The sequence below is a fragment of the Parambassis ranga genome, chromosome 20 (genome assembly GCF_900634625.1).
Source record: "Parambassis ranga chromosome 20, fParRan2.1, whole genome shotgun sequence".
Taxonomy (NCBI): Eukaryota; Metazoa; Chordata; class Actinopteri; family Ambassidae; genus Parambassis; species Parambassis ranga.
Genome location: NC_041040.1, coordinates 13,228,041 through 13,242,906, shown reverse-complemented (window position 1 = coordinate 13,242,906; position 14,866 = coordinate 13,228,041). Strand labels below are relative to the sequence as shown.

The following is a 14,866-nucleotide window of genomic DNA, read 5'->3' as shown; positions in this document are numbered from 1 at the left end:
TGGTGGCACCATCTATTGGTCACTTCACAATAATACGTACCAGTGCATGAGGATCCACAACTCTTTTGACCATTCTTCTTATTAATAAATGCAAAATGTTTCATTGCATGTTATGCGAGCCTTTCCAGAGTTATAGCCATCTGTTATAATTCCACCACAGGCACTGTGTGAATTCTTGCACGAGGAGCTCACTGAAAGATATTGAGGTTTGTGGGACACAGTCTTAAAGATCTCTTATTAAAAAGCTCTTCAGTAATGGCTATAAACACCCTGCTATAGCAGTAACTTGTCAAGTTTAATTGACAGGTGTGTGTAAAAATTCATAATACAAAAATTATAAAAATCAACTGACAACATACAGAATGTGTTTAAAATGCATGTAACTTTTGTTTTACATTTTTTTAACACAACAAAACATAAGAAAATGTGTGAAAATGTTCATTTTGGTTCTGAATCAAAAGTTACACTGTAAGCTCTGAGGAAGCAACCCGGACCGAACCATTCTGATAACGGCGGGGGTGCCTGATTCACCCAGAATTCACCTAAAACTGACAAGCGCTGACACGGTAGCGATATGTAGTATTTAGCGGTGATACAACATAAACACAACAGAAACGTTATGTATGAAATAATAGACGCACCAATTACCAGTCTCTAATAGGACGTGATTTTATGATTTACCCAGACAATTAACATAGTCTGTTCCCTCTTCCATCCAGTTCTCTTTAGTGTTTGCCAATGTTGGAGGTGTAACTGGGGTCTGGCCCTGGACAAAGGTAAAAAATACCCTAAAATATTTGTCCCTTTGTTGCCTGATAGTCTACGAATAGTTCGTCATGCTGTCGCCAGTCTGTCTATGATATTAGAGTGGACTGAAACCCCCCAGACTTTCGTGAAGGATGGGGCCGTATGGAGATGCTAGCAAGAGGGGTGCTCGGCCGATCAGCCATGATGAGCTTCAACCGGCTAAACTAGCGCAACTGGGGGGTGGCTACAGAGTATATATTCATCAGGGGAAATCACAGTGACATATGCATGACAGCATGCATGCTTGCCCATTCTGTTGAAGTGTTTTTAGCAGCTGACATTAGAAGGAAACGCCGTTTTCTTGTTGGCAACGTTAGCTTCCTGGCTAAGCTGGGCACAGTCGAAGCTGTGAATGTAGGTTCAGGGGTTGCAGACAACCCTGTAGCTGTGCCAGTCAACCCTGCCTGCACACCGGCTTCATAGTCGACTTTCTGTAAAAAGAGTGCCATGCACGTAGGTGGCTGATTAACACTGTTTTTTTGTGTATGGCGCTGTCGGGCAACCCAGGAAAAAAGCAGTAGAGATTGTGACCCCGAGAACCTCACAGACACTGATGATGCACCGGCGGTATGAACGGGAACATGTCAATGCATGCAGTGAGTTACAGTAACGTACCACAGTGCAAAAAAACTGCATTGTCCCATTTTGCAGACAGTACTGTTGTTTGCACTTGTTCAACCGTAGCCCTGAACTGTAAGGACAGGTGACACCTGTAACCATGATTGGAGGACTAAGACCATGAATGATACCTAAAACCTGGTTCAGTTTGGTGTGTCATTTAAAGTAAGAGTCACTCATTTTGTCAGTTTTTCATTGCTTCGACTGTTCCAGGTGCAACGCCAGCATTTCATGAAGTGTCCAAGGGCAAGAAACAGAATTTCTCCACACGCCAGGGGTTTCAGTTCTGTGCCTGACCTTTTGCTCAGACCTCTGTGGGGCTGTAAAAAGAATTTTTCCTCATTTCCCCTTTTGTGCCTGCCACATATTAATGTTTGGCAAGGTGCTGAAATACAGTTTGTACCTTTTTAATTGAGTTCTTACAATTATCTACCTAGTCTGCATCCTCAGGTTGATGCAGAGCACATGGTTAAGTATTGTGTTGCTTAAATTTGCATAGCCACAGGCTGTGTGCAGTTATATTCACTAAAATATTGCATGCACCCTTAAAACATGACTGCATAGTTGGATACACATCGTTGTTTGCTTGAAAGGTCAATGTGCCTCTCTTTACTCCCAAATAAAAATGAGATTGAACTTCCATTGTCTGGTTCAGGCTGCTATCACAGGATTCTTCCTTTTTCCGGGGAGTTTGGCAGCAGTAACGTGAGCAAAGCTCCTTCAAATAAAGGTTCATTGTCTGGGTGTATTAGCTGCCAGTGGATCAGAATGTGAGATAGGCCTAGTGCTGCTCAGTTTGAGGTCTGTTCTCTGGGCTTAGCCCACACGAATGTGTCAGATGACAGTGAAGAGTTTTTAAATTGTGCAAAATGAGTGTGGTTTGCATGTGTACGTTTGATTTGATTTCTGCTCTCCCTTTCTTCCTCTTTTGTATTTATTTATTTATTTTTGTCAAACCGCTCTGTCAGGGTATTTCTAGCAAACTTCAAAGTTATTAATTGTGGTCTCTCTTTTCAGGAATAGAGCATGGCTCAAGTGAAAGTACAGACCTCAGCGCCCCTGGCTGGTCCTGGCCTCTCCCCTGGAGTTACCCCGACGGCCATGGCCAGCTCAGGATCCCTAGGTCTGCAGCCCTCCGTCAACGGCACAGGCCCGGCCCCCACACCCGCCTGCCCTGCTCCTGCAGCCGGATATGGGGACGCCCCTGTGTGTGCCACACCGCCAGGTAGGGCACCGATATGACTCTATGGACATTTTTGCAGATTAAATGTACATATTTTTTTTAGATGTTTTTACTGCAACGACTTGTTCAGTCCTTTTTTGTTGTTTCTCTTGAGTTTGCTTTTGTAACTGATGCTGTCTTTGGAAAAGAGGTTCACCCCTCAATGAACTTCCAAATGTTAGTAAGTTTTAATAAGTGAATGTTATTTTATGCTACATGCTTACATTTTCTACTTTATTATTTAAACTGGTTGCATATTGATTATATTAATTGTTATAGTTTATTTAAGATCAGTTTCATGACTATTAGTTATAGGGTGGAATCTCAGTCTCCAGACACTAAGGTCCATGTTTTTTTGGGACAAAACAAAACATGCCTGAGCACTTATCCTTAATCCTTAATTGATTCTGTCTGTCAGTAGTCTCTTGATCACATGTGTTATATTGCGTTTTTTGGACAGTAAATCCAGACAGGCTTATTAAAAAAAACTTCACGTTTCATTGCTTAATATAATCATATAATGTGATATTTTAAGACATGATACTAATTCATGCTTATGGTTTTAGTTATCATGATTTTATGTGTTCTTTTTTTAGGCACGCCCCAGGAGAACATGGCAAACCCTAAAGAGAAAACTCCAATGTGTTTGGTGAATGAGTTAGCCCGTTTCAACAGGATCCAACCACAGTACAAGCTCCTCAATGAGAGAGGTCCTGCACATGCTAAGGTGAGGTGTTTGGACATAACAGTAATCTAAACATGTGGAGAAGAAAATATTGGAATGGTATGGAGTTAATATCATAAATCTGTGTAGTAGTTTATGGTTATTTAGGGTAAAATATACACTGCATATGTATGTAAGTATATAAAGTATATGTCTGACTTCTGCCATATGGGCTCTAGAGGGATTTTGGTTAAAAACGTAGTTGCCCTTGGGTAATCTTTTCCCTCTGGGTGTCACTGTTCCAGATCTTCACAGTGCAGCTGACTCTTGGGGAGCAGGTGTGGGAAGCAGAGGGCACCAGCATTAAAAAGGCCCAGCACTCCACAGCTGCCAAAGCACTGGCTGAGAGTGTCCTTCCCAGGCCAGCACCCCGCTCCCCTAAAGTTGACGTCAACAGCAACCCAGGTATTGTACTAATCAACTGGCCACAGACAGGAATCGGCCACTTTTCACCGTGCTGATTGTGCATGCATGTGCTGTTTCTGTGTTGGAGTTGGATACATACAGTGTGACACTGTGTGACACAAAAAATATCATCTTACTTTCATGCATTATAGCTTATGCTAGTTATAAATTTCTAAAGCCATGTGCAGTATTGAAATACAGGCAGTTTTGCCTTTTTTTGCTTTGGGAGGGAATATACATGGCTTTTGAAATGTGATTTTTGTTAATGGAATAATTCAGTGCTTTGCAGCTGCAGGAGTTCAGCCCCAGGCAGCACTCTCAAGCCACATGATAATTTTAAATAGTTTCTGTTCATAACAAAGCAGATCCTTCCATGAAATCTGAAGGGCAGGGCAAGATATGTTGTATCTCTGGGCAAAATAATACCATGTAGGCTTGTCTTACCTTCTTTGCCCTCTGCGGCGTTGTAGTAATGAAGGAAGCTCTTAATGAGATTAAGAAAGTCCTGTGATAGGTTGTGCAACATCAGTAGGGAGCTGAGGGATTAGTGGTGCATGCATCAGGCAGGTAAGCATGCCTGACAAATTTTGGGCTGTAAAGCTGACATTCTCAGCTTTACACAGTGTATGTTATTGGAGTGTACAGTACGCCTTGTGCAGCCAATTTCTGCAATGTGTATGCAGTGTATACTATAAAACTGAGGCAAAACCCTGTTATTGTTGTAATTTGTATTAATTTCTGTGTTTGCATCCTCACCCATACAGGCAGTATAACACCCACAGTGGAGCTGAATGGTCTGGCCATGAAGAGAGGGGAACCAGCCATCTACAGGCCTTTGGATCCCAAGCCTATGCCCAACTACAGAGCTAATTACAACTTCAGAGGGATGTTTAACCAAAGGTGAGGACCTAAAACCGAACATTACCAGTTACTTCAAATGTGTGACATCATTGGCTGATTGTTTCAGGTATGGAGGGTGAGGTACAGTGATTGTGAATGACTTTAAAACTGTTGACCGTTGTGTGGCAGGATATCGATTATGTGAGAATGCAGCTGTCTCTCTTCACACTGGAAACTCAAAAAACCTTGAACATTTCTTTTATACACCACAAACAATCTTTTATGATAGTGATAACAACAAATCTTTTCACAGGCAGGTAACATCCTTTCTTCTCAACATAAATTGCAGCACAGCACACAATGATGAGATATGCTTGCAGGTTATTTTCTAACAGATTTATTTTTTCCACTCCTACTTTAAAAAAACAGAGAGACTTGTGTTCCTGAACTTGTCAGCTTTGTAAAAGCTTATTTTTAAGAGGTTGAGAGATGGTGGCTTAGTTCAGAGTGGCTAATGCGCAGAGGATGACATGATCTTTTGAGATTCATCCAGCTTAGCGTGGATGTGGTCTTGATATATTTTAGATGACCTCAAACAGCACTGTTTCTTTGATCCCAAAGGCTCAAATGTGTGTCAGACATGGCTCTCCACTCCATATGTTTTCTAAACTAATGAATGTGGTGCCCTCTTGGGTTCCATTTGCACTCAGTCTCTGTCAACTTTCTCTTTTTTTGTTTTTTTTATCTTTGCTGGAGCCATCCAACCATTTCCAAAACTCCATAAAAATGCCACAGAGGTGCAATTAATGATCCTCTCTCCCTCAGTGTAGGAATGTGGTTTAGCTCTGGCTTTTGGCTGCCACCAAACCCAGGTATACTCTAGCACTCACAGCGAGGAGTGAGCAAGATGACGTTTTTAGGTCTGCATAGACAGGAACATAATTCATCAAGCAGTGTAGAAAAAAATACAGTGTAAAGCTTTCTGTGTTTTTGGACAGGCATAAATAGTTATGATGTAGTTTTATTCTACTACCTTATCCTTCCAATTTTGCTGAGATGTCTATTTTATCACAGTAATGTCTGGCATTTATTTGTATATATAAATATTTTTTAAATATTGCGGAGAGTGGTATACAGTGTGTTGTACTTCTAAGTTGACTTATTTCAGGGAGCATACTGTTCTGAAACATGGCAGTGCTCATAATGCCAGTATTCATGTGGATTTCAGGACAGCTCATGAGTACCCCCAGATGGCAGTGTTTCCTTCTTTTAGAGATGTTATAACAGTCCTTTCTAAAGGTGACTGAGCACCCATTTTGTAACCTGTAAGTTAGAAATGTGGTGGTTTTATACTGGTCATTTTAGATATGGATGTCTTGTCTTAAATGTCAGGGATTTAATTACAAAGCGTTAATTATTCTAGGCAGTAAATATTGCAAAATGTGACAGAAAAGATGTACTGTCTGTTTTCTTTTCACATAAACTTTGGCTCATTAAGCTCCCTCGGTAAAGTATTCTGATGCCAAATGTGTGCAATTCATTTTTAAAAAGGGGATGCTTTGCCAGCAGAAGTCAGTGATTCAGTTGCAGTGTTGGGTAACTAAGTGTAGTCAGCAGACAGTCTAGCATCTGGCTCACATCTTCCACTATTTGATCCATGCAGGAACAAACAGGGGGGTGAAAGATGAATGTCTTTGGGGTAGTGGAGAGAATCTGTTTTCCAGCATCTGTCTGTCAATGTCATATGTCACAGTGATGAGTTTCTAAGAGACAGGCTGTTCCTCATGGTCTGTTTTGTTTTCTTATGCCACATTGTAAAGGAGGTGGAGAGGAGGGGGCTTAGAGTATGTGTCTGAAACATAAAAGACATATATCATCCCAAGGTCACTTATGTTTTCATGAGGTCTCTTTTTTCAGTTAGTCGAACCCGGATTAATGAAAGTGAGACCTTCTGAATATGAATTCTTTTAATCAGATGACTAACTATGTGGCAGAGTGACAGGCCATATCCACAATCGGTCACCTTAATGATGCTGCAGGGAAACGAAGGTTTCCACATGCCCATGTCCTTACCTATTATGATGAATAAGAGTGATCCAGAGTCATGTTGATGGAAAATCTGACCATTAAGAGGGCAGCCTGGCTCTGATCCATCAGCGCTCTAATCACCCACAAGACCAGTATTGATTCATTCAGAAAGTGCTCTGATGTGGAAATGCAGCGATAATATGAAATATGCATTTATCAGCGTCTTAATGAATCTTATTTATGGTGAAGGACCTGTGCATAATTCCTTACCATCCAAGTACATGTTTAAATCAGGGATTCATCTCCGCAGGCGTGACCACATTATTGTTCATGCACAATATTCAGTCAGTGACTGAGCTGCTGTAAATGTGTGGACATTCATCCAAAATTATTAAGGAGAAGAAAAAGAGAAAATTGTTGTTATCAAGAAATCTGGTTACATCAACCCTCTTTGTGGACAATCCCTTACTCCTGTGTTATCATTGGAGCACCTGATTCCAATGAGTCATACTGGGCTCCTCCAGTTTATCCACGGCGCTCCCAGCTTTCCTCCTGCTGCTCCTATCTCAGGGGGGCGGGGGCGCCTGCATCCTGCATTCTGTCAGAGTTGGAATTTGGATAGGACTTTCCCTGATAGAGCAAAGCTGAGCAGTCTGAAGCCGCCCACCTCCTCCCAGCCCTCATTTGGTTATGACAGTAACATTATGTCAGCTGGAAGAACAGTGGGCTGAATGACTGGGGGTGCTTTGCTCTGTGACATTTCCTTATGTGATGGTGTTCAGATATCGAGGTGGCCGTTAGTGCTTTCTCTGCAGGAAGCAGAGAGGAAGAATGGCTCACCTGTGCTGCAGTGAATCAGCATCTTTTATACGTTGTATTGATGAGGCTGTGATTCTATCCCGAGTTTATAGAACTCTTTGTTTTGTATACAGTATGTGTATACCTGCACCCCATGGTTTTCCTTGTAATGACGATCCCACCTTAAATTACTATTGAACATTTTCTGCTGTGTTTCAGTGCCATTGTTCTTAATGACCTTGTTTGCAGCTGTTTTCAATAGAATTGCTTCAATAAAACAACTCCACTCTACCTGTCCTATACAAGGAGCCAGCCAAATAGTGAGTATAGCTGGTGAATATTAGCAGATCAAGTGAAGAGTAAATACTGGACACCTCTTGTTTAATGGTAAAGGTAGCTTAGTCTCTGTTGGATTGCAAAATGGGAAAATGTTTGTGTTGCTAACATTAATGGGTTAAATGCATTATAGTTGTCTTGCCTTTTAGCTGCAATATATGGCAGTGTCCTTGTAAAAACGTTGACATACTTACACACGCCTTGATGAATTGTGTCTGTACGCATGTGCACTGTGTGTGTGCTATAATGGACGAATACTCTTCTCATGCCTTCAGGAAACATCATACATCAAAGATTCCAAGAGCACACTCAGATACAGGTGTAGATTGTCGTCAGCATCTCTCATTGGGCCATCCTGGCCCACTGAAAATCTACCCATGAGTGCTTTTCTATATTCAACATTTCCTCTCATCTCTTCCTGTGTGGAGGTATTAGATCTCCTCTGAGGTCCTCTTCACATTCATTTCTTTCCCCTCACTCACTTTCTCCCGCTCAGGTTTTTTTTATATATACCACACTGGCCTGTTGGGCTTTACAATCTCATATGGCTTAATCGGGACACTGTGTACTCTTTCGTTTACTCAGGCATTCCACAGATATGGTTTTTCTTATCCATCCCATCATCACAGCTGCCCAGAACCAAAGGGAGCTGCCAAAGCCCACAAGGTAGAGGCTCCAGATAATATAGCTTTTTATTGCATTGCTTTTTTTGAACATACACATATTTGTGTAGATCACTAAATCAGATGCTTTTCCTTAGTGCATAAATCATCATGGTGGACATGCCAGAACAAAGGATAATATGTCCTAATTGTACAAATGGGTGTAAACTCATAAAGCAGTGTTTTATTGAAGGGGGTGGAGGAGTAGAAAACAGGTCCAACATAAACAAATGCTTGGAATGATTTGTGCTCAACAGAGTCAGTGACATAGAAGTCTAGTCTCTCCTTTCATCTCTTCTCCTCTGAGTGGAGTTCTGTGTTTGCGTATCCCTGTGTGTTCTCCTCTCCTCTTTTGCCTTGATGCACTGAATTTAGGAGTGGACATGAGAACACTGGGTACAAGACAGGTTATATCAGAGGAAGCACCTTTCGTAACGCTGCCTAATGCTTAGTCAGATGACTAAGTACCGGTAGACTTCTTGAATCCTGTCTCAGGAAATTGGACACTTTTGTTGGTTTGATACTCAAGTCTTACCTCCTTTGTAGACAGGCCGTGCCATTGCCAAAGTTGATGTTTTTGACTGCGTGTGGAGAAACTTTTAGGTTGCTCTTTTATTATGGCTGTAGACACCAGTGCTGCTTGACACACATCATACCATCTGCACCCATTGTTGGTGTGGATCATTGCGTATTGATGGAGCACACACCACTGGCGTACTTTCCAGTGTTGTTGTGCATCCACTTTGCAGAACAGCAGCAAAAACACAGGGGAGTTTCTGCAAAAACAGATTCTAAAGATTTTAACCACATTTTGAACTCAGTCCACATCGCAATCACCAGTCACTGTGCTGATGTTGGATGCGGCACTGGAATATGTGACGAGTAATGCAGGAATATTGCAAATCTATTACATATTTATACTTGGTTCACTTTGGTTTGACTCAAACCAGCAGTAGACACGCAGTTGGAATATGCATAGAGTTCTTTTAGGACCTGTCATCTTGCATCATGATTATTTTCTGCAGCGCGGGGAAAGTCAAAACAAAGTTGGTTCTGTTAAGTGATGCGGCATTTCTTCTTTGGTGGTCCTACCAGCTGAGAGCTCGGGAGGAAGTAGTTTAATCAGGGCACCCATCTGTGTTTTACATCCTGTATAGTAATTGGCACTGCGCTTCTTTCTCAGCCTTAGAAAACCACACTTTCAGAATTCCGAATGAATTCAGTAAGATTAGACACAGTTAGGGATGCTCACTGATAGTAAAATAGTGAATAGTAAAAGAACCTGTTCTTTAGTATGTAGATGTAAGAAAAGAAAGCAACTGAAAAATCATCTGCAGGCATAATGGTTTGCACAGCTCAGAACAATATGGCCACAAGTAATTTGTGTTTTTCTTTTCAGAAAACTGCACAAGAGAAGCAATTAGTTTTTCCCTCTTAATGACAATGAACATAAAACAGCAGGTCACGATGTAATATTCTTAATGAGGACAGAAGGCTCTGATTTTAGACTGATCCTCAGCCAGCCATTCCTCTCAGTCAGCCAAGTCTTAACAGTTGGCACTAAAAGGGCATAGGGGTTAAGACTTTTTTTTGGCCATGTCACATAAATGCACACATGCTGCACTTGGATCACACACATTGGCAAGTTCTGTATTACTCACCGATACGTTTCTGTGCCTAAAAATTATTCACGCGATGCCTGTTTTCAGTCAGATAATTATAGAATAGACTATTTTCCAGTGGTTGATTTTATTACTACCCTAATGAAGGCAAGCCTTGTTTTTTGATCCCAGCCCATTAGTATTTTTTTGTAGCATGTTACCTGTCATATAGTACTATAAGAAACAATATTTGATGGCACTTTGCAATAAAGTCCGACAGGAGAGTGGGCAGGAGATCTGCTTAAGGTTGTGAGTTGTCATGAGCCAGGCATGGAGGGAGGGCCGCACTGATTACAGAGCTTTGCACAAAGAAAGCTTTAATCTCATGTAGAAAATTAAAACCACAACAAACAGTAAAAACAATGATTGCTGTCAGTTTGGACATTTTAATTAAAATAAGTTATGAAACCTTTGTTTTATGCACTGTGCCTGTTGACGGTAAAGGCAGTGTTATGAGTAGTCCACGAGAGACACCAGCTGTCAGCAGTACATTGCACTGGAGGATTATGAGGGAGTATATAGATTGTTCCCATGGTGAAGTATAATGAAAAGCTACAAAATGTAAACTCTGATCATAAAGAGGTACATTTTGTTTTAAATATGGGAGTAGTATTCGTTCTTTAGAGGGCTTTACTGTTGTTTTAGTCTCATGGATATAGAGTGTTCTTGTCTCTGGTGACAGTGCTGCGGTATAGCATAGTGAGTGGCTGGTTTAGCTATGCAATTTCAACGTGCCACAGGGCCTAGGCCTTCAGACCTGTGTGTTTCCTGATGCCACTGGATGTTGTAAGTGGTGTACAAGGAAGCAGAGGTGAAGCAGAGTCTGTTCTCATCTAAAAACAAACCCTAGTGGTCGCTACTCTTGCTCTCTGTGTTTGCTTTCCTAGAGCTTCAGCTCTATGTATAATGCATTGACTGTTTGTCCATCAACATGATTGACAACATGGTTAGAATAATAGGCTATATATTAGAAAATAGCTCTCTGGACAGCCCCACTGAAGTGTCACCACAAGATTTATATAATAACGTCTCCAACACTGATGGTTTGACATCAGACAAGCTGTTTAAATTCTTCCTTTCACAGTGAATGAGTGTATCTCTGTGTCACAGTTGCCTTAGGGGACATGTGATTGAATAACACCGATTGTGGCTTCTCCGAGACCGCTGCAGGTCTCACACACACAGTTACTCTTTATCCTGTTTGAATGTCTTGTTTGCACTCAAAAACACATCAAAAGGCATAAACGATTTTAGGCAACATTTTCAGAAACCACAAAGTGTGTTTTTCTTCTTTCTTTCTTCTATATACAGTCTCATTTTTGCAGTTTAAATACATTAATTGTTACACATGTTGCATTTTTACAATAGTGTGTAAAGCACTATTGACACTGTAAAGCCTGACCGTATGACTGGCAGTCAGTAGCCCATAAAAAGCATGTACAAGGCAGCATTGTTGTGCCTTTAGATGAATTCTTCTTCAAGGCATTACAGTGTGATCTCAGTGTGAGCACAGGCAACATTTTTCTCACACAACTCTTTGATACTCCCAAAAACACACATAGCTGTAAATATTGCATTGTTGTTGTGTACAAATTCAATTCATATACATAAAGACATTTGTTTCTTTTTATGTTTTATGTACAGGGGCTACAAAAAAACATTCTTAACGAGCAATTAGGGCCAATGAAATAAACCAGTACTCCACCATCCCATTTTGTCTGCCTCTCCCATGTGGATTTGGGGTTTGTAACCTCAGGCAGGGTCCAAAGAACTTTGAATACACCCCCCAGCACCATGACAGTCGATGTTTTGAACATTGTGTTTACTTGACTACGTGAGCTGTTTTCTCACACCACTATGTATTTTCTACATGAGCAATTGCGTGAGGCTGAAGGGAAGGAGAGCAATCAATGATGGACACAGGGAATGAAGTATGGAAGTTGGGAGGGAGAGAAAACAAGTAAAGGTCTGGCAGGAGATTGGAAGAAAGTGCAGCTGGTGGAGGAGTAAGCCTGTCCAAGTTTTTGTATTTTTTTCCCCCCCCCAGATCTGTGTCACCCTGTTGCTCCCAGCACAGTCCCGTCCCCTTTACGAGGCTCTGTGTGTGTGTAACTTCGTAATTCATACATACAGCTATTTATGTTAACATGTGTGGCCTCTAGATGTCTTGGTGGTCAAGCTCAGGAATGGCCAGTATACTCCCAAATTCATGTGCTGTTATTTGTCTGTGTGGTTGGCCCACTTTTTACTTTTTGTTGTTCTTTTCTGTAGCGAAGTCCATATTTTTTTCATCCTATGCTGAAGAGATAGCTGGGGCGAAATGACAATCCTCAATTGTTTGCCTTTTATTAGATTTATTTTTTTTAAATATAACACCAATAATTGTGGTAACCCATTTGTTGAAAATGAAATTCACAACCCTTACATGAAGGTAACTGCATATGGCCAAGCTCTCCCAAAACAGACTTAGTTATTTGTTATTTGCTTATTGATTCGGGTCCATATTGAATTGAGTGCATCACCAAATTTCTGCTGATTTGTCAGTTTCATGTTATAACTGTCAACCACTTCCCAGAGGTGGTCTGTTGGATTCAAATGTGGCCAGATGGGACAGAAGGCTTGTGTAGTTAATATTACACTGATCTGTGTGCTACTAGGTGTTCTTTCTTGTATATTACAGATTCCCCGCATGTTGCAGCAAAGGTTTTTATCCTTTTTTTTATTATTATTTCTCTTTTTATTTGTTTTTTATTTTTGCTGATGTACGACAGTGCTGCTAAACTGAATTTCTGTCTTTTTACAGAGCAATGACAATAAAATCTCTGTTATAGGGCAAGCATGATGCTCAGATTGGCAGTGGCATTCAAACCTTAACTGATTGGTATCTTCAGATTTCCGTTATTGGCTGATGCGGCTGCAAAGTGTGCTTATCTCAGTGGCCTTTTTGTTCAGCTTAAATCAATTTCTTCTGACTTCCATTCAGCACCGTGTTTCAATCTGTACAGCTGCTATTTTTTCATTTTTCAGCCTGTCTGGTGTCACTTAAAATCACATTTTCCCCTGAAATACCATTTTGATGCAAAATTTATTGCAACTTTTTGTTCTTTCTTTGCAGATGTTATGCATTGTGTTGCATTGCATTGCTGCCATAAAAGATGTTAGTATAATTGCAAGAATAAACGGGTGTTCTGCTATTTCTTGGTAACTACTCTAGGGTTCAAAATGACACATTAATCATGTGGAAATTGTTGTACCCTTCCACCTCTTTCCTAGGCTATTGTCAAAGCTTGTTGTGCTGCTCTCCTTTAATCAAAGTTTATTGATTTGTATGAAAAACAGCTATATATAAGAACCCATCGATGGAGGTCATCTGAAAAAGATCATGTCATGACAAACTCAAAGCCTCTTGCAGTAAATATATGGAAAAATATGCAAGAAAATATTTATTCTATATTTGCTTATTCAATAGGTTCACAGGCCCATTCATACAACAAGCACTTACACACGAAATAATGTTGTTGTGCTACATTTCTAAATCAATTTCATGTACATGGATGACGCAAGTTGATCAAATGATTTGTTCTCACCTTTGTACCTCTGAAAATCAGGCATTCGTTGAACCATGGAACTGTTTTCTCATGGCACAGCAGGGCATCTATGTCACATGGTAATTATGTACCTGCGTACATATCTTATTGACAACAAGCCTATGTGAACATGACATTAATTGTGTTTGAGAGTACCGTAAATATTCATATGATCTACCTGATATCATTTGTGATAGGTGAAAGACGACATGATCACATAAGAGACCCCTTGCATGCAGCGTCCAAATGATCAAAAGGTGGGGATGTATCAATAATTAAGGTGCACAACATCACTGTTTTGACGTAGTTATTCAAGTTAAATTATGAATATAGAAAATAGGTTTTTCAGCACCAGTCAATCAGACAAAGCTGAATACTGCTTAATTGTCATTTATCAGCTGCATCTTGAAAAACACTACTGCTCAAAGAACATGTAATATGGTGTCTAAATGCCAGTTGCTTTGCCTGTTATATGGTCACACCACAAAAACTGAACAATGACCTGGTAGACTAGATGGATTTGTCCCTTTGCCCAACCCTGCTTGGTACAAAGGCTCACTGAGGGGAACGTGGTCCAGTCATACAGAAGTGTTAAGTTGTGGCTGTCTATGCTACAATAATTGTAAATATGCTGCATAATATTAAAAAGGTCAAGGTAGGATATTAGAAATGAGCTACTCGCTTTAGCCTCAAGTGTAACATAAGAAGTAAGAAGAGAACAACTGTTTTTTACTACACAGGCTTTGGAAAGGAAATAGTTTTTCATGCCACTGAAGAAAATAGTTTCCAGCTGAAATGTCACCCTGTCATTTATAGTAATAATTGCAATACCAAATCTCCCATTTCCCAGTAGTACTGTGTGTGGGCTTGGAAATTTGACGGTGTCTATCTCTTTGTGTGTTCATGCATGAGTCTTGAATGATTAAGATGAAATGGTAACCTTCACTATCATGGCCCACATTAAAGAGAGCTGCAGGGAAGGTTCTGTCTTCAAAGTCAAATTCATTGCTCACTGCTAATTGTTGATGAGTTATCATTTGATTGAGTCACTCTCGTCCTTCAGTCATACCAGATACACATACACACAGTGTCATCACACAAACACTGTGGTGTTTTTTTAAAAAGTTATTTTTCCCACTGCCTTTAAGCTGTCTTCTTCACACCATCAGCAGGTAGTC

The 14,866-nt window shown here is 40.6% G+C and overlaps 1 protein-coding gene across 1 annotated transcript in view; it reads left to right on the top strand.

Moving 5' to 3' along the window:
* The first annotated feature begins 708 nt into the window (after positions 1–708).
* The window catches only part of stau2 (staufen double-stranded RNA binding protein 2), a 70,767-nt gene continuing 56,609 nt past the window's right edge, over positions 709–14,866 (top strand). The window contains exons 1-5 of the mRNA XM_028432621.1: positions 709–776; positions 2,443–2,650; positions 3,244–3,374; positions 3,617–3,776; positions 4,541–4,676. Coding sequence (XP_028288422.1) covers positions 2,452–2,650; positions 3,244–3,374; positions 3,617–3,776; positions 4,541–4,676 — 626 coding nt within the window. The 5' untranslated portion in view covers positions 709–776; positions 2,443–2,451. The remainder of the gene's footprint in view (positions 777–2,442; positions 2,651–3,243; positions 3,375–3,616; positions 3,777–4,540; positions 4,677–14,866) is intronic.